Genomic DNA, 26,935 nt, shown 5'->3' with positions numbered 1-26,935 from the left:
CTGGAAACATAGTCTGGTCTCCTCAGTGGCTGAGCATACCTGGGGCTATGCAAAAGAAAAAAGACATTGTAAAGAAAGTATATGATGTAAATTAGAGTACTTGTTTAAATAATAAATAAAAATAATAAAGCCTGTTAACTGCATACATGATGTCAATGCTATTGCAGTAAAACAGCAAATTGTTCTGTCTTTTAAATTCCTTCTACTGCAAAAGACCACTCATCCTACAAAAGTGAATTTAAAGACATTAATTTGGGATTTTTTTTTTAAATAATACATCATGATAAGTTGACCATCAACATTTTCCACGTTCATATTAAAAAAAAAAATAATAATAATAATAATCAGGCCTTCTTAATGGACCAAAGTATTAGACAGCTCCAGACTGCAGTAGGACCCTGCTGCTTATGAGGAATATGTTCTGCTATCATTTATTTGCCTCATGGGAAACATGTTCTCTGCAAAAACTGCTGGAGTATATGCAACAGTGGGCAGGTGTTAGTGAGGAAGATAAAAGTAAGAAAGCAAAACTAAGGAAAATGTTTCCAACAAAATAATTAAAATTTTTATAGACTAAAAACATACCTTAGCCTTTGGATAAACCAGTACTCTAGAATTTAGCTGCAGAAAGAAATTCGCACCAACTTTTTCATTTTAGTATTATATTAGGAAAGCAGACTGCATCAACACACTTCAAAAACATTACATAATAATGTATTTGAAGTCAGAGAAAGCTGACAAGTTTAGTCCTGTCTGCCAGGTCATACTTACAACCTTTTCTATCACATTCAAGCCACAAAATAATGTATGCAAGTTACTTAGTCCAATGCTTCGGCATTTACTGGATCTCTGTCATGGCACTAGCATGACAGAAATGACTACACAGAAATGATTGGTTTTCAAAGCTAAGGATCAAGTGAAAATAAATAAAGAAAAATAAAGAAAAGATGGAAAAATAACAGCATACCTAGAATTATCTAAGTGACTCGGGCCTGGGAGATCTTCAAAATCTTGTCTTCTCAGTACAGCTTTCGGCAGTTGTCCAGTCCAGGTGATCTATACATAAGGGTTGCACACAGCAAAATAACAAATTACAAACATAGGTCACTAGGCACAGTGCACTCACAGTCGTCTTTGGTGGAAAATGTATAGGATGACTTTTTTATTGGTAACAAAATATATAACAAAAACAATACAGACATGTTTTAACATATATAAATTCAATTTATCTAAAAGATTCGCTAGAAGGAAGACCTTTAAGTATTTGAGTAATGTGGAAAATGTATGCCTAAGGCATAACAGAGAAGTACCCAGGTAATCTGCACAATTAAGGTAAACTAGATATTAAGGGTCTTATCGAGTCCAGTGAGTTCTCTTGAGTTTCTTATGATTAAACATTTCAAGAAGATGCCACTCCACAAATAACAGTGGATTCACTTCAGATTTATACCACACCAAGTCTAAAATTAAACTAAATACAGTGATCGATAACAAAAGACCAGTGAATGCTGCTGCTTAAACCGACTTCTGTCTTCCCAGACATATTTCTAGAGAACGAATGAAAACATCATGAACAAACAAGAAGTCTGTTCATCTTAAAACTAATACATTATATTTGTTTCTAAAGGTATCTTTGTTTAAAAAAAAAACCTGATGACCTGAGGCAATTTTCAAAATGCAGCACCCTCAGGAGAGGAGCAGTATTCAGGGAAGACTGCTTGCAAGAGCAAGCGCTGGAGCTATCATACCAGACTCTCTGCAGAAAACAACCCTGTCCCAGTTGAAACTAAGACACAGATACAGATCACAGTTTTCTCTCTCTCCTCCCTCAGGCAGTTTTGGTTAAGGTTCCCCAGTTTATAGAATAATACATGCACAAGGCTGCCACGTTGGCAGCTCACATATTCATGACCATCACATCTAACAGGGAGATGAGGCAGACAGAATCATCTGTTTCTGGGCTTCAATGTACTGTCTGGATAACGATGAAGTAGGAAATACTACAGCCATCATCCAGAGTAGATCATTTTACAATAAGATTTGTTTCCTCAACTAGACATGCAAAATTTGGTCTAACTCCTGCCTTAAAAACTATAGCATTATTTACATGATATTCAGAATTAATTACAAATTAAACAGCACCACCTGCTGGTGTAGGTGTCTCATACCATTTTTTTTTCCCATTAATATACTCAATTTCCAAGGTATTAATACTTCACAAACATATTTAACAGGAAATAATACATCTGACTACATTCTTTTCTTTCTTTTCTCTATGGCTTATAAAGTGTTCTCAGACAGTATACACTCTTTAAATAGTCACTTCAAATACAGAATGAGGAAGTGAATACAAAGACACAAAAATGTAACTCCCATTCACCTTTCTTTTTATTTCACACTTCCTGTTCTGATTTTGAGAAGTATTTATCCACCTCCTCTTGTGCTAACCACCAGTTCAAGTGAGAACCTCTGTTGTAAAGTGCTTGCCTAAGAGAAACCTGTCACAGCAGTTACCCTGTGTCCAGAAGGCAACACCTGGTCCTTCATGGATCCACATTCAAAGAACATTGCTGGACTACTTAATTTTTGAAAAAGCACTATTTTTTGCTTAAAACTTCTGCTTAGTTTCATTTGACACTGCTTAGTTCAACATTAAAACAGAGAACAGTCATTTCTTACACTGTCTCTTCTCATACAGAAATCAATACTGATGACTCTGAAATTCCAGATGTACTACATGTTCAGCCAGTCTTTCCTCTGGTGAAGAGTAGCTAGTACACAAATGAAACTGTAGGTGCAGCCCATCAAGCAACTTTAATGGGTTCAGATCTGACAGTAACAATTTCTTCCTCTCTGGCTGCACACTACTGCCCTTTTTCTTGCACTGGCATTATTACCAGTAATAGCATGCAATGATTGAGTTTCTGAGCTGATCAGGCTGAAAGCAGCTCACCTGGCAGCTAGGAGAGAACAGTGATGAAACAAGGAAAGAGGCCAGAATATGTGGCTTGAGCTCATATCCAAGATTTTTCTCTTTTTAACACTGATATTCTAACTGACCTAAAAAAAAACCTTTTATTTGGATATAGTTTCAAAATAACACCAAGTTCTTTGTTTTCTCCTATGCAAGCTAAATATATTTCATGTTTGATGAAGAGGTTCGTGCATTTAGATGACCTTGGAAATCAAATACTGGACAAATAAAACTAAGATCTTAAACTGAGGTTATCTTTAGTTTTACAAGATGACAGCTTCATGCTATTCATACACCACTTTGTTGAACCACAAGGTCACGTTCAATTTCCACTAGAAAGAGGAACATGTGATGCACAGCACGCAACATCTCTTACCCTTGGTGACTGCTGAGCAGCATGTCCCAGGTTACCAGACAGTTCGTGACTAAATGTAGGGTTGTGGTGTACTTCATGGTACGGAGAATTTGTCTGCTTCCTGGTGGGCAGGAAGAACATGAATTGAGAGCATCAGCAATAGCTTGGTGGGTCATAATGAATCTTTTTGGGCTGCAGATTTGTTCACAAACTGTACCATCAACTGAGATTTATTAGGGCAATGATACTTGCAAGCTATGTAATACTGCAGTTCTTCAATAACACAGGACAAACCAGGAGTACATGCTAACAGGACACAAGGAAAGATGGAAAAAATGAAATATTTAGCATGGAATTGGGAGAGACTCCAATGCAAACAAAGAAAGTGTTGAAAGCAAAGAAAAGCTCAAATTGCCAGTGGTTAGTGTTTAATCTGCAACACTTGTCAGTGTTCAGCAGTCTGATTTCCCTTTTTGTTTTCGAACATGAGGAAAGCAAGCCAATCCTTCACAGCAAGCACATCAGCAAGAAAGATTTGGTAGTCTTGAGTTAGAAGTAGTAAATGCACTGATTAAAGAAGAAAGACAACGACTTCGAATGAAGTTGTGAATAGTGTGGTAAAAGATGAATAACTTAAGGTGCTTGATTTAGGATTAAATTGTGCAAGGAATACTTTGGTAAAGGATGCTATATGGTAAACTTGTTGATTTAAATATCAAGAGGTTACAAATTAATCAGAATACCAGGCTGCTTTTGTTTTATTTTAGTTTTGATTATAAAAACCTTTTTAACTGTATCCAGAGTAACTTACCCAGCTTTTTTACCTTTACAGCAATAGACACACTGAAATATTGCAACAACTATGAAAACCAGGGCTACTGCAGGAAGAACAGATACTAGTATTAAATCCAGTGTGTTCCAAAGCTGGTTACATTTAGGGCCCATGTACCAATACTCCATCCAGCCCTCTCTGTAGTAATCACATCTGCAAATAAAAACATTTAAAATCATGTTGCTAAAATGTAAGTAATACAAAAAAAGGAAAAAATATCTTATTGTAGAATTATTCACTATTGGACACTGCAGGAAACCAGAGATTCAGTATTTTTTCAGTTCCTCTAAAGATGTTTCTGATCTGAGAATGCCTACCCATCTTATTCTGGATATGATGCAAATACAGGGTCAGGATCAACCAAGAACTGCATATCCAAGTTGGCACTGCAGCAATTCCAAGATAATATAATAAGCTTTGCCGAGAAAAGAGAATGTAATCCTAGTAGTCACAGGGCAATTCTGGTCAAAGATCTTTTCATCATCCATAAGCACATGAAACCTTCACTATCTCCAGAACAGATATACAGATATCTTACCTCAGTTAATACGCAATGCCTGTATTGAGCTGGATATGATTTAAAATATGCACATTTATAGTTTCAAGTAGCATTTTATTTGCTGGAGTTGCAGTAAAATTTAGGCAGTATGTTCAGTTATCTAATCTGATACATTGGGTAAAACAGGAGGTCACATAAATAAACAACAACATGATGACTGGGTCACAGAAGTTATTTCTTTGAGTTAACTAGTTAATTAGATGAGCTTCCTAATTCTGACCAGTTATTTTCTTGCTGACTTCCTACAAGTTTAACTGTCAAATTATATGATAAAAAAACAACCCAAAGTGCCATATTTTCTATTCACATGGTGATTTTTTGTTTAAAAAGGAAAAAAGCAAGCACATCTTGGAGAATAAAATGTTTATACATATGATTTTCTAAAAGCTTTCATTTTGATTAATCTGGGGAAAAAACTTGTTATTACATATTTCAGTTCTAAAGCACAAATTTGAGACAATAGCAATTTGTGGGGAAATTGAGGTTTATAGTAATTATATAAATGATTAATTACATATTGTAAAAAAAAATTAAACTTTACATTCAGACCTCAGTTGTGATGCTTTCAGCAGTTGTGATTTCATGCAGATTGTGAATGAAGATCTACATCCATTTTCACAGAGCACAGTGCTGGGTCTAAATTTTGTTCTTCGTTAACAATATATTCCACAAGCACATTTACATGAAAAAGACCACTACAACCTACCTGCAAAAAGGTTTTTCATTTTTACATTGACAAGGAACTTTGGCAGGACAGAAGCCGTCGCTATTACCACTGCAGTCACCAAAGTCCTCAATTGCAGTGCAGTTGGCTGCAAATTAAACACAACAACAATAATAAAGAAAAACAACTTAAGACTTTTGTATGGTAGCATACTGTTACCAATGTGTATTTCCAATTACATCAGAAATTTAAGCTTCATATGATATACTCTGCAAAAAATACTGGATCTTAATTTCTAGTGACTTGTCCCTTAAAACTTCTGAAATGACTGGAGAAATTAAGGCTTACCAGCTCAAATTACTTTGAGTTTACAACAAGATCTGGAAGACAACTTCCAGACAGCCAAAGTGTATGGCTGGTATGATTATAATTTTTATCACAGTATTTAAATATGACTATAGATAAATTATAGTGTGTATAATCTCTGGATCATTGCCAAAGACAAGAAATCATTAAATCCATTTGGGACTCAAATTCTCAAACTATAAACTCAAGCAAAACCTTTTTGTGTGGTTTGCTTTTAGATTATTCTTCCTCATTTTAGTATAATAAAGGATTTATTTTGCATTAATATGGTTTCTCCTCCCACTCTTTTACTGTATATGCACTGTGGGTTGTAAATTATGATCTAGAAGTCAACTGCTTACAGAAGCACATGGATGCCCAAAAATAATCACCTCTCCAGGAAACCTCTGTCAAACCTCAGAAGTTATCACATTTGACATTTCAGCCCTACGCAACCCTACACATTTTTTGCTATCTCTTTTTCTTTCCTACACAGGATTTGGCCTGAACGCTGTACTCATCATTCACACCAACAAGCTGCAAGCTGAACCAGAGGTTCTGGTACAAAGCTTGCAAAGTCTAACATAATTCCTGCCTGCAGTAAAGCATTTAGGGACACACACCTGAAATCTTTACATGGAATGTACAGCTAAACGATCAACTTGAAGGCACCACTAGAAAAGGTGAGGAAGATAATTAGAACTGAAAGACTTGCAAGGCTAAGCACCGTTATGAAATTCAGAAAAAAAAACAACAACCAACCAACCCAACAACCAATACAGCTGAATATTATTTGCAAAACTTTTCACCATAAGATAAATTTTTAAAGTTTGAATTAAGACCATAATATTCAATTTCATTAAAGAACACCCTGCTGAGTCATTCACAATATAACAATATCTTTTATTTTTAAAGGGGTTAAGAACAAACATTTACAGGAAATCCTCCCATAAAACAATCTTCCCAATCCTATACATAAAACAAGCAGTTAACACACAAACATCTTAATACTTCATTGCTTTTCCATAATTAAAAACTCTCTCTACCTAAACAGTTAAGAGAACATACTCAGAAGCAACGCCACTGGGCTTGCAATACTTCAGGAGTGCCTCTAAAGGTTAGCCAAGTACTCAATAGAAATATTACTATTCTAGCAAACTATAAAGCAAAAATGTATTTCTTACGTTCTTGACTCAGAGAATCACCAGCCACCAATAGAATGAAAAACAAGACTTTAAGAACAGACATCCTGTTGCCGAGTGTGGTAATGACGGCTTTTCCCAGATGTTGCTAGCAGCAGAATGAAGTTTCTGTTACTGCCGTTGACCACAGCAAGTCAAAGATCATGGATTTTGAGCCTGCTTTATAGCATCATTCTCTATAAAAAAAATTACTAATTAACTTGCATCAGATACAACTTCCTGGTAAGCGTTCCACTGTAATTCATTTTACGGTAAGCAAGTTCCATGAAACGTCCATTACCCTTTCAATTTCAAAATACGTATGAAAAGAATTTTTTAACTACATGACTTTCAACATGCCAAGGTATCCGTCACAAGCATTTATTGGTTCTCCTTTTAGGTGTATCTTACCTTTTAAAGATAGCAACTCTGAATGTATTTTAATACACTTCCTGGAATACACAGTGTTCTAAAAACACATTAAAAGCCCGTAACCTAAATATGAGAAGTTTGTTATTTGTATTTGATATTGGTCCTAAGATGTTTGTGCATTCAAAAACAAATGAAATCTGGCTGCAATTATGGCTTCTCTGATTGCTAGACACTGCTGCAGCTCATAGTATATTACTGACACCACTTTCTTCAATCCACAACCAGCTTAATTACAACACATGGTTGCAATCTTTCTGAATTTTTCATGATTTCTGAACTTCTAATGTTATGATTTTCCAAAACTTTTCCCATAGTTGGGCATGAAATAGCATACATATACTTCCTCATTATCACACAATTATGAATTTTCCAGTCAGATTCTAACAGGAAATAAATATTTCTAAACTTACTGAACAAGACTTTTTGCATTTTCTACTGCCTTTGCATCTCTTCTTTTCGCAGATGTGGAATTACAGTTTTATTTCAGTCCAAATTGCAGATTTATTTTGATATTCTTTTCTGGTAAAATGTAAAGGTCAAATCATGCCTGCTCTGCATGAATAACTGCACCAGGCACTGGTGATGAATAACTGTCCCAAGCACAACAGTTCAATTCACTACATTTGGATCTTAAACAAAAAACTTCATACGTGGACTTCTTTCCATAGATTACTAAAAAAAACAAGTAGACAATATCCATAAACCTTCTTCAGTGACTGCACATTATTGGTCTGTTTGAAAAGTTAATGCCTAAGTCACAACTGGGCAGAGGTTTGTGTCAAGGAGTCCTGTTTGTACATTCTGGCAAGAACAAAGTCAGAACATTTGTTCATTACTAGGATAAATAAATATCTCAGTTTCTAGAAGTGACCAGTACTCTCCTGAATCAGAAACTGGGGTTACAATTATTAATTTCACCTCAATGAATGTTGATGCTGTTTGCTCCTCTGCCACTCTATTGCACAAACAAATTCTATTCTAAGGTGTTCTTTGATAGGAATTTCTGCTAGCATTTTGTTGTGACTTTAGTGAAGGTAGTATGCCAGAAAAACTGATTTATTTTACATGAATGTTTACTTTTGGTTTTCTTAGAACCTCTTCAGTCTCATGTTTCTGATTCTCTTCTGGGACTGTTTTCTTTCAAGCCTGGCTTTGGCACTTGCACCACAAGCTGCTTCCAAATTTACCCAGCAACAATTCAGGACTGTTCTAAAATTCTACCTCATCAGCAACATCTTAGACAGGAACCTGGCATCTTTTCCCATGATGCTACCTTCCCTTAACCACTTTTTAGAGACTTACTAGAATCTTTCCTGCTGATTAACTGTAGAGCATTTAGAAGGGTATTTTTAAGTTGTGCTTTTGAGGAGAAATATGTTTTTGAGTAGTTCAATTTCAAAATTTGACAGTCTGTCCAGTACCTTAATATAATCTTAATGCAAAGGATCCCTTTGGTCATATTGTACTCAGTTTACACAATAATACTCATGCAGTTTCCACAGTAGGTCAAAACACACACACACAGCACAGGATAATTCTGTCTTTCCTTAATGTTACACGTTCCCTGAAAATAATTCACTGCACAGTAATATCCTCAATCTGCAGCAGGACTCTGAGCAAATGCCTGGTCATCCTGAAGAACACACAACAATATATGGAGATACACACAAAGTTTGTGAAAGATTAGCTAGTTTGTAGCTTAAGTTCAAACATTAGTTTTAAGGATGATGCTCTTCAAATTTCTTCATAACTCATAAAACACCACACAGATTTTTTTTCCCCCCAGTCAGGAACTGCTGCTTACAAAGACATGCTAAGCATAGCTAAATTACCAATGAAAGGTAAAAATTAACCTTTATTTTTCAAAGGATAAATAATTATCTGTAAAAATCAATGCCTGGTATATTGTATATCCTTCAAACAATACTGCTTTGACTGAAAGTCAGACCTTCAGCTCTGCCAGAAGAACGTTTCACAACATTCAGTCTTTCTCATCCAAGAACAGAGAAAATCACATATACCCTGTAAGAAAACGTGTAATCTTTCTTCAGATGTAACAAAGAAGCAGAAGCATGTTTGTATACATGCTTTGTTGTTCTAAATGACATGAAATTTTCCCTCTGGCTCCAGTTCACAACTACTGAATACTAAGCATTAAACACAGATACTTCATGTTGTGGGATAAAGAGACATTTCTATCTATGGCTTTTAAATTTGATTAAAACAAAAGATTCAGGAAAGCTTTAATTAGCAGACTTTACTTAGATGAGTTGTTCTAACGAGGTGTACTACAAAAAAAAAAAAAACCAGACCACTGGCTGTCTATTGCACAGTGGAATTCCACTGAATGCAACAGGTTTGGACAAGTCTTCACAGAAGGGTCAGAGAGGCCATCAGTAGGTTTTTCTTTTTAGTGCCTACTTACGTAAGAACTAAACAGTGGATTAAGTTTCTGCCACATAGACCAAAACTGCTTTAAGCTCTTCATTTCACAGTATACTAATTTTTTTTCCTCTTACTGCCCAAGTTTCTGGAACACTGAAAAATCAAATTATGCATTTTACAGCTACAGTCTACATATCAGTGACATCTAGACTAATTCTACAAGGCTGTGCAGTCTCCTTGCCTGGACACTGACCTGTGCAATCAGCTGTAGGGAAGCTGCTTTAGCAGGAGTGTTACATTCAATGTCTCTGGAGGTCCCTTCCAACTTCTACAACTCTGTGACTCCATGAAAGTTACTGACTTTACATTACAGATCAAAGCAGGTCAACTGCTCATTGCTGTAATCTCAATTCCAGACCAGCTTCAAGACAGCTTTGGATAACACACTCTCTACTACCATTGAATTGCAGAGGTTCTAAAGGAGGCACAGAAAGCTAAAAACTTCTCAGATATTGTTATTATGATCGCTACAAATGAGGCTTATGAAAGTTAGCAGCAGTTAAAAACATGGTAGCCTCAGTTTAGACCTATTGTCTGATCACATCAAGGGAAACACCTAGAACTTCTTTCAGTTGTTTCAGGATTTGCCAATTTTTAGATTTCCTTCTGCTCAGCACTTCAGACTGGTCTCTACGTTTGCTCTGGTCCACTGGAAGAACTCATCAGTACTGTGGTTACGCAAATAATAAGTATGATACTTCTCAAATGGTTATGATTTCTTGACTACAGCTTACTACAAGCAACTTACCTAAGCTTTTCTTCACCAAAACCCTGCAATTTAAAAAGAAAAATTATACACAATCTAGTGCATATTACTTCTCCTTTTCAGAAGAGTAGGTGCTGTAATACCACATTTTTTTTTAGTTTAGAATACATATTTTTGTATTGTAATGACTCTGAGGAATACTCACATTGTCACTACAAGACAGCTATACTGATGTATTAAAACAATCTTTACAATGTCTACCAAGTTATTCAAGAATCATAATGACAATATCACATTTAAAATGGGCACATCCCTTGTTTGCACAAGGAATTTCTTTGTTCAGGCAACCATACTGTAGTTCACACCATACATAACATTATTTATTGACATAAAGATTGAGAAATTACTTTACCTGGAAGATTATCGTGGAGTCATACAAAAGTAAATATATTTTCTACGTCCCAGTCTTTAAACAGAACGTGCCATTCATCCAATGTGGGTAAAAGCCTTTTCTTCCTCATTCCTTAGCTTCAGCATTCTTGAAATTATCCAAGAAAAGAAGATGGAAGCACTTTTCATTATTCAACACATATAAACAACTGAAAACTGAGTTTAAACATGTATTGCATGTTGGCACTGTATGGATATGTATTGATGACTTCTACCACGAATGCTGTTCCACCACTTCACAAGACAGGGCTTTTCTCTTCTCCCTGACATTAGTGAAACGTGACCTAGTCATGTTTACCAATTAACTTTTAAGATGTACTTTAAGGAAAAGGAACTGTCAATTGGCCCTACAGTTGAGGAAATATACAGGAATTAATGTTGAAAAGCATCTTATCACCCTTTATTTTCAGATGTTTCACAATATCATCACAAAATAAAGCATCACAATCTGTTTCAGGTAAATAAAAATGATAGCATCAGCAAATGCCAAATCTCTATATAAGCAGTACAATCAATTATAAATAAAAAAAACATGCAGTAATTTAAAAATGTGTATATTATAAAATATTGCCACGTGATCCAGTTCTTTAAAAGGCATTGGATTCTCCAAAAATACAAAACATACATCATAAAAAAATCACAGTCTACTTTCTTACTTCTGTTGTGGTTATGAAGTCAACTGGACTTTTAGGATAAGCTGTAAGTTTATGTGACTATGGAATGCCTCTGAAATATGTGAAAGCTTTCCACTAAAATTTAATCAATCCATGTCCTGCAATACAACCTACCAGGTGTGCCTAGGTTGACTTCTCTTTATTCAGAAGGTTTGCATACTGGATCTGAACACATTACCAAGACTGTAAAGTGTACAGACTTAAAAATAGGACTCACAAGTGTGTCATAAGGTACACACGAAGTTACATTTTTAAAGCCATTGCACAGGTCCTTTGTCATAAAGAGACATGTCTAAAATTCCTTCTACTTATCTTGAACATGCCATATAAAATGTGGAGCTTCAGATCTCTCAACTGAAGAGGGACATCATTTTAAATCTGAACAGGAAACACTTTCAAGAATACAATCTGAGTAATGAAGACTCAGCCACCATTTCAACATTTTTACAAAACCAAACTAGTAATCTGATCTGGGTTGCCTTCCTGTTAGCAAATATATTCCAAATTTCTTTGAATTATTTTTTTAACCTCTCAAGTGTCTGGCATGAGTGGACAAGACTGACTCCATCAGAAGTACATGTGAGTAAAGAACTATTACGCTATTAACATCTATTCTCCTGGATATAGAAACACATCTTGAGAGACTGGCTGTAGTCTTCCTGAAAGCAGAAAGTGCATCCAGCAAGGAAGCAAAGCTTTTCATACATTTTGCCATGTTTCGTTCTCCTTGAGATCCTTAGGCTGTATCTGTCTCAGTGCAGAAATCCAGGCCTTTAGTTGCAAGCCTTTGACAGTGGGGATACTAAACAAAAACTCTTGATAGAAAACAAACAAAATTCCTGTCTCACATGGAGGAGAATGTGTAACAACAGGGAAATCCCAAGTGACAAAGAAACTGAACTAAAAAGTGACAGTAGCAGAACAAATCCTGAGGTGGAACAAATGCTTCGCACACTCACGTGCTGCCTAGCTCCTCCCTTCCACCAAGATGAGGTAACAGCAATACCGCTCTTAAGAATTCCAGAACTATATTCTTACGCTGTCTATTCATTAAAGTGAGTAAAAGCAATATTTTTAAGTTATGTCCCAGAAAATGCATGAAGGCCTCAGAGCAACAATTTAATTGTGAAGCACAGTTCTATCACAATTTTGTCCTGAGAAGTAATTAGAGACTGTACTACAGCACAAGTACAGTTTTGTGCATCGTGCCCTTTTACAACATGAATTTCTTCTGAAGTCAGGGCTTATAACACAAACCATTTGGACAAAGGATCCAAGTCTGCTCAGCTTAATCATTAAGAACTCCAGCAAACCTTCTCCAGACTTGTCTCTATCACAAGGAGTATTAATGTCCTGAAATTATTCAAAGGACTGGAGCAGCTTTTCACATTCTGGTAGATGACAGACGCTTAAAGTCTGTTCTTGCCTGGTAAGGGCACACATGCTTGTTCCTTGGCATCTCCCTAATGAATCTTCCTACCCCGTTCCCATGAGATTAATACGTAGTTTCTTTATACTTTGTCCTGAAAAATGTCACCACAGTAAACCATGCAAACCTGTATCATCTTACCTTTCTTGTTGACTTGTAGTAGTGCTTCACTCAAAGGACCTGAGTTAAATAGAACCCAGGTGCAGAGCAAATGGTTTTGCCATCATTTTTTAATCCAGAAGCTGACTAACTGACCAGATAGGGAGGCAGATAACTCCCACCATCCCATCTAGCACTTGAAAATAATCTTCCTTTAATTAGTTTCACTTCCTGCTTCGCATCTTCATATTTCCCTGAAAATGGCATAGGAAGCCCAACCATCTAACTTTTCTACTGTTCTCTCTGTAGCAGAACATTGTTAGGCTTTGTGCCCGGGAGCTCTGTGAAGACTGACTTAATATCCTCCGATTTCTGCCTGAATTCTCACAGTTTCGTGGGCCTTATTATGTGATTAAAGAAAAAAAATACATGAAATTCTAATTCACGGATCCCAAACAAGTTTAATTAATAGAATTACTTTTCTTTAAACTTCTTTTATTTACTGACTTTACTTTGTACTGGACTTCATCCAGGCCAAACTCTTCACCTGAAATCCATACTACAGAATATCAATACATCTGTTTCTGAACCAACACAAAAGCCTTACTTGGTGCATTTGTTCGTTCAGCATTTATGCTTTGAGCATGCACCACTGTGCATTATCTCCTTACTAGTTCTGTTAGCCCTACAGAGACGCCAGGAGTACTGACTGCCTGTGCTAAGGTCATCTGACTTTGAAGTGGGAGCCTCATAAGAAGAAATCAGGTAGTGAAATCTATTCTTAAGTAGAACGGGGGCAAATATCCCTTCATATCCCACTGCTGAAAATACATTCATGTGAAATAGTGTTTCTTTTCAGCTGTTAGACATCAAATCAAACTATCTGTTTGCGTGGCAGTATTCCCACTTTTTGTTCTGTTTATTACTTTGGCATTTTTAGATATTTAGCAGCGCTTTCAACCATCTATGCATTTCTTACTTTAAACCTTCAAGCTTTTTCCTAAACATTGCTTATTCACTCTAAATAAATCAAACAGTATCAGCTTCATGAATTCAGCAATTTGCATACAGTTCAAGTTACCAGAAGTATGTAAAAACTAATGCATAGTCTATCATGGATATTTTAAAGATCAGTTGTTTCCTAAGGTAAGTGACATTTAAATACAAAACAAGAATGCACAAGAAGTTCAGTTTCCATTCACATTTGTGAAAGAGGCAAACAACAACAAATGACTCTGCAACGAAAAATGATTTGTTTATGTAAGCATTAGAGATAACGCTATACATATGATAAAGTAATCAATTAAGGGCACTCAGACCAGTAAGAGTTGCTCTTTGTTCTAGAGCTTCAAGTGAGAAGCAAAGAAGCCTCACTAGCCCTATCCATCACATTCCTCTTTTTCTATCAGTGAACATTTGGGCTGAAATATAGAGATGTTCACCTTTTCAAATACCTTTTGTGAAATGACATTTAGTAACAAGTTTGGCACAGAGAAACTTCATTGTGAGAAGACAAGACGACACACACAAATCCCATTTTCTCAGTGTCACAGTAATGACACTGAATATGAGCGAATTCTCACTGTTTGTAAGTAGTGAGAAACAAATATTCATTGAACAGCATCGTATAAGTCAGTAACATAGTTTGGAATATAAGAAAATACCTGATTAAGTTATACCTCACACAGTATGAATCACAAGTCTTATTCCTTCCCTTCTTCCCTCCCCCTTATCTGTAATACTTTGCAAAGATTTGTAATCAGATGTCTTAGCTTCTTGTACTGTACATATCCACATCTTCTGGGCTGGACTGACCATGGTCCATAAGTTTTGGGTCAGCTTTAAACTTTGTTGTCCTCACTGTTCCTGGAAGAAATATTAGAGAAAATTATTGGAGAAATATTATGATCCACACCACATGGAGATAAAGGAAACATTACTGATGGAAAATCAAAGATATATAATAATTTTGAAACTGTGACAGGGTGCACAGTGAGAAAATTAAAAAAAATATTCCTGTAGTCGTTAAACAAAACTGCCATCAATACATTCAGAATACAGGATAATATGCTATGACAGTCTGTTCTATTTAAAAGAATAAGTACAAATTCTATCCAAGTAATTCAGAGCATACATTAAAGTCATATATTGGACCTGAGATTACATCTGGAATTTTTCATTCACCTGATGAAGGCAGTGGATCTTTTGTACTCCAAGACTCTATAGGAGAAGATTCTGTCCTGTTAGGTGATTGTGATTCAATAGCCGATTCAAACTGTATATTAGATATTTCTTTATTTTTCTTATCTTCTTTTGAAATCGATTTTGACTCTTGCTGCAGCTGTGAACAAACAGTAACGCAAACTAAGATTATCTCAAAGCTTGTATTTTATAAAATTACTCTCAGGTATGACATAATGCAATGACATCATGCAACGACATTCAGTAGATAACGCCAGTTGACTGCATGCACTGGGTGCACCTATAAAAAAGATAACTCCAATAAAAAGCCTCACAGCTGTGATACTCTAATTCGCAGTTCACATTTAAGCAAGATCATTTTTTCATGAGTATATTCAAATCTGATGCTCTGTTTTAACCTGAGACACTCCAACTTCTTCACAAGAAGTCATCGCCCTCTACAGCCTTTACAAAGACAAAAAAGATAGAAAGCAATACGTAGATCTTACAAAACGCTTAATACTAGACTACTTACTACTGTTAGACTAGATGATATTAGATGTCTTTTCCAACCTTAACGATTCTACTGTATTCTTAGCTAACAGAAGAGAGAAAGATAAATCATGATGTCTCCCTAGTAATGGAAAGGAATATGTAATATGTTGCTTTGGTTACAGTCTTCACTAAGTGGAAAAAAATTAAGCTAACAAGAACTGTCTTTACCACATCAATTCTTGTATCTCTGTCAGCTTAATGACATAAAAGGTCAATATAAGGAAGTTAATGATCTTTTTTTCCCCACTATGGTTGACCAAGGACAGGACTTGGAAAAAAAAAAAAAAATCAGCTTAATCTGAGATAAACGCTATTTAAATCACAGGGTAATGTAAACAGACTACCTGAAATGGTTATGGAATTCCCTTCATTCATATAAATATACTCATATATTTATTCATTATATTCATTCATTATATGAATGAAGGGAAGGGTTTATATGTATAACTAAACACATATTAGTCACACCTACAGTGATTCTTTTTTGTGAAGCTCAAAAATGTGCTTTAAGAGAAGCTCAGTCTTCTCTTGCATCTTTCACACTGTGGGAGCACACAGAGGATCTGAATTTCTACTGCTCTGAAAGGTGTAATAAATAATACATTAATTAGACATTTAAATTACAAAAATATCAGAGAGTTTTTGTACTTCCCTTAAAACAGTAATCTTAAACAGCATCAGCAGGATGGTACTTGACCTTCTCACTCACTCTCTTCATCCTATGAATTTACAAGCTGCAGTCATTACTTCAGAAAGCCTACCTTGGAGGGATCTTCCTTCTTTGCCCATAGAGATCGTGCAGCCTCATAGGTTTGATGGCTTGCAGAAATTACCTTTTTCCCTGTTACCTATTAAAAAAACAATGCCATTTTAAAAAAGCTTTAAAAAAACAACAACAGATACTGACCATTCAAATGCAACACAATTTACGAGAACATGCTCAACACCATGCAGAACAGGACATATTTTACCCATCTGCTTCTCGAAATCTAACAAATATTTATTTTCACCAAGCAGGTCCTAAATAATGTTTACAAATCCACAGGTAGCTTTCATATGCTATCCACACCCATCTATCCAAAACAAAATCAAAACATACTCAAAGAACAGTGTTTTGTAAACATCAGCACAATTGACCAGAACAACAAATATGAAAGAATCCAGGCCTGCCTCACTATTCTGCAAATGATCAAAGACAGTAATACAAAAGAATGAAGAAAAAAAACCAACAACACTAGAAGATGACCCAGTCCATGAAAGTGAGCAGAGTCGTGCTTTACAGGTCTGAATCCTTCAGTCTTTCAAATTTTAGAAAAGTAATTTTATAACGCTGCAGTAACCACGGAGAAACTTTACAAGTGCTCTGTAGACACAGAATATTTCATAGCTGCAACTACAGAAAAGCTGCAGAATTTGACACAAGTAAACAGGAAACAAGGATTTAGACTCCACTGCAGAATTTCTATTCATTTCTGTTTATTCCAACCCTGACATTTAAGTCCCACTCTAACGAGCCAAGGAAATTCCCCACAGCCTCCTGAGGAACTGTAACCCTCAACAACCTGTATATATGAAAACAAATACTTCTGCTCAGCTTAGTCATAAAAGGCTGATTTTAACTACAGAATTAAGTCTTTACTGAGTCTTCCTAAATACTGCAGAAGCGTATAAGAGCGAATACCTCATTAAAATAAGTAGATATAACAGTTGATTCATCACAATGGAAAAAATCAGAGATTCAAATTAATTACAAGAGCAAAATGCAACTACCAGAACATTTTCCTACCTCATTCATTTCGTATAGAAGCACAGTTTTTAAACTACAAACACAAAGACTGTCAAGGAACCAAGAAGAATTCTATGGGAGCTATAGAGAAGGAAGAGATGCGCTGATGTTCTCAATTCAGTCTTTGTACAGAAAAGTACTGTAAGCAAACAATTCTTGCATGCAAAATATGAAGTATGGTGCTGCTTTTCTATGTAAGCAATGAAGACATTAATCAGGTAGGCAACTGCAAGATGACAGTAATTTGAAAGCAAGGAATCTTATAAAAGGTGCAGTTGTATCTCAAATTGCATATCTGCCAAATTCAGCCACTTTGTATTTATTTTTTATTTGATTTTATTTCAGTGAGACAAAAACATGTTCATTCATTTGAGAAACGAGGACTAAAATTGAGAAGCTATCCAACTGCATTTTTTAATTCAGTCACTTCTGATAGTTATGCAATTAACAGCTGTGATACACTGTGTTTTAATGAAGATGCATTTGAATTCCAACTCCCAGTCCCACCACATTTAAATCAAATGAAACTGGACTGCTGTGACTAAATTCAGTGTTAATTCAGTATTAAAACACAAACTTACCTTAGCAATTACTACTGCCTGAGCTGGGTAACAAACTGAAATTCCTAAAGTAGTAAGTCCCAAGGGATAAGCAATTTTCTTAAATCTAGAACCTGTACAAAGCCAAACATTTCATATAATTAGCTTTACGTTACATTAGTGTCTAAGTGGTTGTATTAATTAAACACAATCATTTAACCTCTAACAATTGTTTGCATCCAGTTTATACCCACCATGCTGAAGAGAGAATACAGAACTTTACTACAGTTCAGTAAGTGGCCAGGTTAGCAAGAGATACTGATATCCTCCAAGCTGAGTTTCCCACACAAGAAAGAATCCCAAAGCAGATTTGCCAACATTGTAAAAAAAGAGAAGAATTCAGTTAGGAGCTGCTGGGGCTTTTCAGAAGCTGCATGCGTGCTCTCAAAGACAGAGTGCAGAATGTGAAGCAGCCAGGGGCCTCTTTCCTCAAGAGAGAATGGCTGAGCCAGACTGAAGTTCCCCTTTGCTGACAAGAAGCTAACAGATTCTCAAGCCCAATTTATTTCTAATAATAAAAAAAACACAGTTTTTAAATGTCTGTAAGTAACAAGGATACAGTAAGAAATCTACCAATGTCAGAATTTTGATGAATCCATTTGGTTTACAAAATATTTATATAACAGGTGCACTCGGGTATTATAGATAAACATCTTCTGAACAGTGCTTTCTAACAGGTTAAGGATGATACTTTTAATGTTTACCTTGAAAAGGAAGAAGACCATATCTCTACAATTACCCTTTTGACTCTAGAGTTGCCCAAATCACACCTTCTGATGTCCATTCCCCTGTACCCGTTAGACAAATCTTAAGGGCTACTTCATTCTCCATTATTACTTTAGCCAACATCTAAAGTATTTATTAACGCCCTCTTGATTTATCAGGAGGGATTTTCTTTGACTGCTAGTTGTTTATTTTCTCTATTTCAGAAAAGTCTTTGGACCATTAAAACTACTACATTCAACATGCACAATACACCAATGATGGAAATCAGCATAGAAGCCCTACCTTTTCTTGCCAGCACTGCACCAGCTAGGCCTGATATTGTAATTATGCCGGCTCTGGGAAGAAATTCTGGTGGTGGATTCTTCAGGTAAACATAAGCATCTTAGAATTAAAAAAGAAATGTCAAAGAAGCAAAGCAAGTGAATATTAATGTCTATCTTTGTTTCTCACTTAGGAAATAATAATGAAAGTAAAACTCTAAGTATCTAAAACTGAAAACAGTATAAGGATGGAATTTTTGTTAATGAATGAAGAAGTTTTTTTTGTCTTCCAGGTGCACACTCTAACATCTGTGTTAACTGGGGAGAGAATCCCAGTCCTCAAAGCATAGCAATAAAGTCAGTGACTTTTCTTCCTAGAACCCATTTTTATGTTTTATCAACAACCAAAAACGAAAGCATAGGTTTCAGTTTTGACAGTACTATTAGTTAACATAGATTATATACATATTTTTGAATTTCCCAACACAATGTTTCTGTAGAAAATAACTCTTATTTGCAATTTCTGACACTGAACACTAACGTGCAAACACTACTTGTAACTCGTGCACAAATAAGCTTTTTTGCAACGAAGAGGAGTTGTGGAATTTTCAATTGTTGTTCAAGGCCTTGCTCTGGTCCTGCTTTAATCAAGGGGTTGGACTGAGTGATCTATAGAAGCTCTGCACTGAGGGTTCCACAGAGAATCTACAGAGGCTCCAGCTTCAACAATTCTGCAATTCTATGATTCTGTAGTAAATTAAAAGTAGTCTGAAGACTCAGAAGGCATTTGCTCTGCTTTAAGCTCAAACGTTTACACATAAGAGTCAGCCCTGCCTATAAGCTACCAATTCAAGATTCATTGCCTTCCTCAAACTTTAACAAACAGTCTACAGAATTAATGCAAGGCAACAGGAGTGAAAGAAATGTTCCCTGCACCTTCCCTCATCACAATGAAATCTAACATTTTGACACTCCATACAAAATCCTGAATCTGCCAAAACAGTATTTACCATAAGGCCACAAAACACAGAAAGCTAAAATCAAAGGAGTGAGAAATGCTACTCAAATAGTCATGTCTCTCCCTTAAGGACAGAAGTGGAACTCCACAGTGATGCAGTGAATTAAATCCCCTTTTGCCCCCTCCCTCCCTTTTTCTGTTTAAGTACCATTTGTTGCAGTTCTTGAATTTGCAAGGAAAAAGAACAGAAAACATTCAATTCAGAAACACATGCGTTGCTTACCTTTACCAAACTGAATTGAATCCGCTATTCCATTTTTAGCAAAGAAAAAAGCATCCTACAAAAATAAAATAAATGTAAGTACTTTGCAAAAGTAAAGGTTTGTAGTAAGAACTAGCCAGCCGATACGTATGGCTCAACACAATAAGACAAGTATGACTGAATTTTAAAAGAAAGCCTCACCAGATCAGTGAACTTCCACAAAGGCTGTGCTGAGATTACTTCCTTTTCGCCCAACACATTTATACTATCTAAATTTAATGAGAATTTTTTTCAAAATTAACATTTTGGGATCAAAACTGTAGGGCAGCAGCAGATCTGGATCCCAACTGTGCAACATAAGAAAGTTTCATTACAAAATATTGCCACTTCCCCAGAAAATCTTGCCCAGCAAAACCAACTTTGTCATTTAGATTACAAACACAGTACTCAGTTCTGCTGAAGATAAGCAATACTCATTGGTATTAAGATGTGTGCTCAATTCTTTTCACAGAAGCACAGAATGGCCAGGGTTGGAAGGGACCTCAAGGATCATGAATCTCCAACCCCCTGCCATATGCAGGGCCACCAACCTCCCCACTTAATACTAGGTCAGGTTGCCCAGGACCCCATTCAATCTGGCCTTGAACACCTCTAGAAATAGGGCATCCACAGCCTCTCTTTTGCATGACTCCTTTCAAATTGGTCAACTTGCCTTATTACAAAGTTGTTTTTTAATCCTGTTATTAGCACCACTGTCCTCAGGCTGCTGCACAAATCAAGCAAGTTCACCTTCTTTAGGAGATTAACAGAATATCATCTTCAGTTTCCTCACAGAAACAAAGCCTGCAGTAACAGCGTCTTTGTGCCACCAGAGGTCACTGCTGGTCAACTTCCCCCTCCTTTATTACTGAGGACATGGAATGGAAGTTTGATGAAGATTTACAACTACACTGTTTCAGTTATGTAGTCACTGGCCATACTTTCACAGATCAACAGAATCAGAACTGATAGAAAATACACATTCTAATTTCTGCCTTTTTCAACTACTCTGTTGTATCTCTAAGAAAAAGGTACAAGAAAGTGTCACACACAGCAGCATAAGAAGCTGCCATTGCCTAAAAAGAATGTTGATAGGTATCACATTTTCTTCTATGCTTAGAACATTCGATAACAGAGTTGCAAAATACTGCTGGTGGACAGTTAGTAAAAGGCTGCTTTAGCAGTTCGATTGCACTTAGTTTACCTTCCCTAGAGGACCTGCTTCTGGTCCTTTGAAAGCAGCACTCTTTCCAGGACTGTACCTGGAATTTCAGACTCCCAGATGTAGCAGTGATGCTGGCAGGAAGTTACCTACATAACTCTTAACACAGAAGTTAAGCAAAAAATATTTCTGGAGCTGACAGCATGAGTTGGCCTTGACCCACTTTTGTATTGACTGAAAGGGACCTATTTGATCTTTCTGACATGTGCATTGGAGAACAGGGAGAACACACAAGTTCCCTGTTAAAAGAACAGGAAAGAAAAACCAGACAATGGTTCATTTGTGCATTTTAAACTACAGGTCTGTGATAACACAAGAAGTTGACAAAAACAAAAAAAACCACCACAACAATGGGGTTAAGTAGGATATTTTTTAACCTTTTAGTCTAGTGCTATTAGGAATGGTAGGAAATCTCAGGGGCAGGTATTTCTTACCTTACACCACCCAATATAGCGGCCAGTTGTCTGTCTTATTGAAGAGAATTGCTTCTGCAAGTGACCAGGCTGTTCTTCAATGTATTTTGACTTCAGAGGTGGCGAGTAGTAAATTGGAAGCTGGAATCACAAGTATAACCATACTGCAGGGAGACCATTCTGTAAATTGACCTGCATTTACTGACACTGAGCAGCTTTTCTCAAGCCCACAGATCTTTAGCCTTCCCATTATGCAAAGAAAGTCTGTGTAACAAATCGTGTTTTTTTACATTTAGAAACTTGATCACACAACTGTGACTACAGGTCAATTCTTCACAAACGAAAACAAAGCATTGTACATGTTCTGAGAAGTAGAACTACTGAGCATGATAAACTGTATTTTGTTAATGAAAAGCATAAGACAGACAAGTTGGAAGATGCATGCAATTCGTTGATAGAGACCGTACAGTAAAAAACTTCTTATCAGAAAACTTCCTATCTTACCTGGCTTAACTCCAGTAACAATAGAATAATGAAAACAAGGTAAAATTTCACTCATTTACACCCTTTCTATTTGTGCTGTAGTTGTCAATTACTTAGGAGATACTTTGTATGATGACATAATACTCAGTTATGTCTTTTATTTACAAGTTAATGATAATCAAAAGAAAGAAATCATATTTGTAGACTTTTCTAGTATTCTTCTAAATACTGATGAACAGTAAGAATCGCACCTGGTTTGGCTTCACCAGCTGACTTTTTGATTCCTTTTCTGTTGCTGCATACACTGCACACACAAATGGTAGGGAGGAAGAAGCAGCAGCCAGCCTCACCACCTGAGAGGGAGATGAAAGAAGGGTGTCTTAACGTAGAAATAAAACTTTATTCCATTCCATTCAGGATTTTACTACTGTATTGTGCTTGATCAAACACAGAATTAAACAAAACCAGTTTAAAAATCTTTTTGAAAGAGTCTACATTCAATAAATGCTTCAGACATAAACACTTTCTCAAATATCAGTGACAAAGAAAAAGCAAGAGATGAGCACAAAATTGTGATCAATGCCATTTTGATGCTTTCATCCTTCCTTACAATAAATTAAGTTCTAATCCTAGTAAATGTTTAACTACTCCAAGTCAGTGAATGACATTTTTGTTTCAGCAAGAAAAGGTTCAATTTTACTTGCAACAATCTGCTATCTCCCAATTCAGAGAATGGTTCAACTGCTGTCTAGAAAAACTGTGTGTCAACAATAAGCAACAAGACCAGAATGAAGAACCACCTGCTTAACTCTTCTAACCCTGTCAACTACAATGCAAGTCACAAAGTTTGGTCATAATAGCTCCAGATCTACTTAGATTGTATTTGGAAAGAGAAAAATCCTTAACACAGAGGTGAACTCCAACAACACTTCATGGGAAGCTACTTTTTACCTCACTGCCTTGAGACACCAATAGGAGGTGCCCCAGGCACACGATGCATTAACCACCAGCCCCGACACATTGAAGCATCTGCACCTTCCATCAGTTACAGTTGCTTTCATGTCAGCAGCAAGTTTTCTGCTCTTCACCTGAAGCATTCCTTAAAATGCAAAACTGTGAAAACAAGTATGAAAAGCACTTCTGGGATCTGCATGGAGATGGCGGTGGAAGTGGCAGAAAAACTGAAATCCAAGAGAGAAAAAACAACACACCTTGATTTCAGGAATTTCTCATTGTTATTCTTCACTTTCCATTGGAAATATCTTGCCAAAGGAGCAGGATTAACTCCACAGCATTTATGTGCAATTATGAAACCAAGTGCACGGTTCCACAAAACGAGCACTAGAAGTGGAATCACAGCCCTGAGTTTGGGTTCACCCAAAAACCCACAGCCTGTGTACTGAGCCACCGGACACAACAAACCTCCATCGTTCCCAAAGCAAATGGTGTGACCATCACAGCAGTGCTTTCAGATCACACACTCAAAGCCAAATGGAAGGCAGCACAGTACTGCTATGGAAGAAGGAGCAAACAGCCTGCCAGCAGTTCCTAATTATTTCACGCTTTTGTTCCAACATAGAAACAGTATGAAAACATGTAGGGCAGATTTCAGTTTGCCCGGAGAAACAGAATCCCATCACAGTTTCTACTTCTGCCAGAAACATCCCAAATTCCCACTGCCCAAAGCCACGGCTCCACAGCTAAGCTAGCAAATCTCAGCTGGCAACACCACTCCTGGGGACACACCCTGCCAACCAGGGTGTGCTTCTTGCCTCACTTACACCCCCGGTGCCCCAAATGCCTCCCTTTTAGCAGCAAAGTATGATCCAATTAAAACATGGACAGTCTTTGTGATAATGGTGCTCAGAGCCAAACACAGTACAAACTCTAGCAGATTTACAGAGGTACACCCATCCCCAAGGAAAAGGCTGTGCTTTATATCAATTATTAAAGAAAACTATTTAAGAGGTACTGTAATCTAAATAGCCTACTTCAGAACAAGATACTACCAAAGCAACACTCCAATTTTCAGTAGATGCCAGCAGGAAATATTAAAGTGAGAAAGCATCAGAAAGTTACATTGTTCCCTTAAATTTGAATGTTTTAGAGAGTCACAACAAAGTTTATTTATGGTAAATGTAACAACAAAAGCTACAACGTACTCCAATTCCTGACTGACACTAATTGCTTTACTTTTGGATGCCTGAAGACAAACACATGAATGTTTCAAATCCTGGCAAACAGCTCTGCTATCTGAGCTGATCTTGGCATAATTACAGAAACGTTTAACTCTTTCCACTGAAATCACAAAGAACCAGGGAGAAAGAAGCAGCACCACCTCAGCTACATTCAATAGGCTTCACTGCACCGAGCCGCTACAGAATCAGAGAATTACTGGAGTTGAAAGGGACCCTTAAATACCACCACTCCGACAGTGCAGGGACACCTACAGCTCCATCAGGGCTAAAAAACTTCCTTATATTCAGTCTAACTCTCCTCTCCTTTAGTTTGAGGCCATTTCCCCTTGTCCTGTCACAACAAATCCTGCTGAAGCCTGCCCTCTTCTTGCTTATCTTGTTCTTTGCCTGATGAATACTGCCTAATTAATTTATTATTAATTTCTTAAAATTATTTTATTAAACATATTGTCAAAGAACAGTGAACATTAAACAAGGAAAATAACACTCAGTTTACCTAAGTCAAAGGATAATTTACTTATGAAATCTTCTACAAGTTACACAGCACCAAGCAATGACAGAATGCTGTCATAACAAAGGTGAGGAGAAAAACCTCTGCAAGAAAGCCCAGGCTGTAAAATACGTGGGAATTGCACAGTAAATCAGTAAAACAAATCCAGAATATCAACAATTGATTCAAACCTAAACAGTCTTCTTGCTAATGAATTCAGGAAATAGTTTAATTGACCCTCAAAATAAAAATTAAAGATTTTAGTTCAACAGCTGATCTGCATTTTAATAATGGTTCTGCTTTTAACTGAGTTAAAGCTCTGACCTAAGCCATAGGAAAACAAAAAAAGAAAATCATTTAGTCCCTAATGACAACACATCTAAAAACGAGCAGACAGAAGAGCCACAAGTCCAGAAATGAATTCCATATAAATATACACTGCTGGAATTACAGATACCAGAAGTTATACACCCCGGGATAGGAGAGGGACAAAGAGGAAAAGAGAAACTTCAACAGCAGTAGTCAAAATATTTCCTCTAATACCACTACCATGTTACTAACACAATAATTACTGGCTGGTTTTGTTCACAGACATAAAAAGCACTTTGGTGCCTAATAAAACCATATTTTCTATTTATTCTCCAAGATGTAAGTATTGTTTCCTGCTGGAACTCCACAGATTCAAAGTAGGCACAGACTTCAGAACACAAAGACGACATCAAAAAAGCGGGCTGTATACAAACACCTGAGGCACATGTATGCTGTGCATGCCTTACCCGCCATAAAACCAGAATCCACCTGGCAGATTAAAATGAGGCTACAATTTTAGCAGCTGCTGTGTGTCTGCACTGAAACTGTGTGTTTCAGTGTAGAGCTGTTATTAAATGAGTAACAGGTGTGGTGTTGCAGTACAGCACACAGCCACTCAGATCTATGCCTGAGCTCCACCTGGTTATGCCACGAAGCCCCATCATTTCTTTTCTCAGCACAACCCAAAGCAACAGCCCCGATGCTGCTTTGCAAAAGTAAATAAAAGGATTCACATGTAAGCAACCTACTTGCCAACTGACTGAAGAGTGGGAAACCTCACACTGTCGTTCGTAATTATTTCAGATACTCATGAGCCCGTTTGTTACTGCGTGCCTTTAACACCCGTATTTCAATGCTGCACTGCACTTCGCCACCCTCCTACCTAGCAAGTATCGCGATGACATCCCATATCTCGCATAAGGCGTTTCAGACAGCTGTTGGTAGATGGAAAATAACCAGAAACAAACTACTTTCCCTTCCAGTGCAGAACTTAAGCGCTGTGGAAGCAGCTCCTTTCGGCACAAGTCCCGCAGCAGTGCCGCGCGGCGCTGAGGGCTCCGCTTCCCGCCGCTTCCCCTCAGCGCCAGGCAGCGGCCGAGACGCGCGGCGCGGGGAGCGCAGCCCTCAGCTCCCGCCCGTCCCGGGGCAGCGCGGCCGTGCAGCCGACACGAGCTCGGCACCGGACAGCCCGCCGAGGGACGGCCGCGGGACGCTCAGCACGGCGGCCTCGTGCCCCCACAGCCCCGCGGACCGACCCCGGCTTCGCCCGACCCGGTGCGCGTGTAGGCAGCGCGGGCTCCCGCCGCTC

At 37.2% G+C, this 26,935-nt stretch overlaps 1 protein-coding gene across 1 annotated transcript; it reads right to left on the bottom strand.

Annotated features, from left to right (window-relative positions):
- Window positions 1–14,913: 14,913 nt before the first annotated feature.
- APOOL (apolipoprotein O like) lies at window positions 14,914–26,531 on the bottom strand (the record flags this gene model as incomplete). Its single annotated transcript, XM_079541761.1, is given in 10 exon segments — window positions 14,914–15,011; window positions 15,330–15,486; window positions 16,643–16,729; window positions 18,249–18,340; window positions 19,275–19,373; window positions 20,494–20,548; window positions 22,168–22,293; window positions 22,297–22,310; window positions 22,881–22,982; window positions 26,510–26,531. Coding segments are annotated over 10 exon segments (852 nt in total).
- Window positions 26,532–26,935: the final 404 nt, after the last annotated feature.

This window comes from Tetrao urogallus (genome assembly GCF_951394365.1).
Source record: "Tetrao urogallus genome assembly, chromosome: 13".
NCBI classification, from domain to species: Eukaryota; Metazoa; Chordata; class Aves; order Galliformes; family Phasianidae; genus Tetrao; species Tetrao urogallus.
Note: the sequence above shows the minus strand (reverse complement) of the source record. Positions and strands in the feature narration are given on the sequence as shown.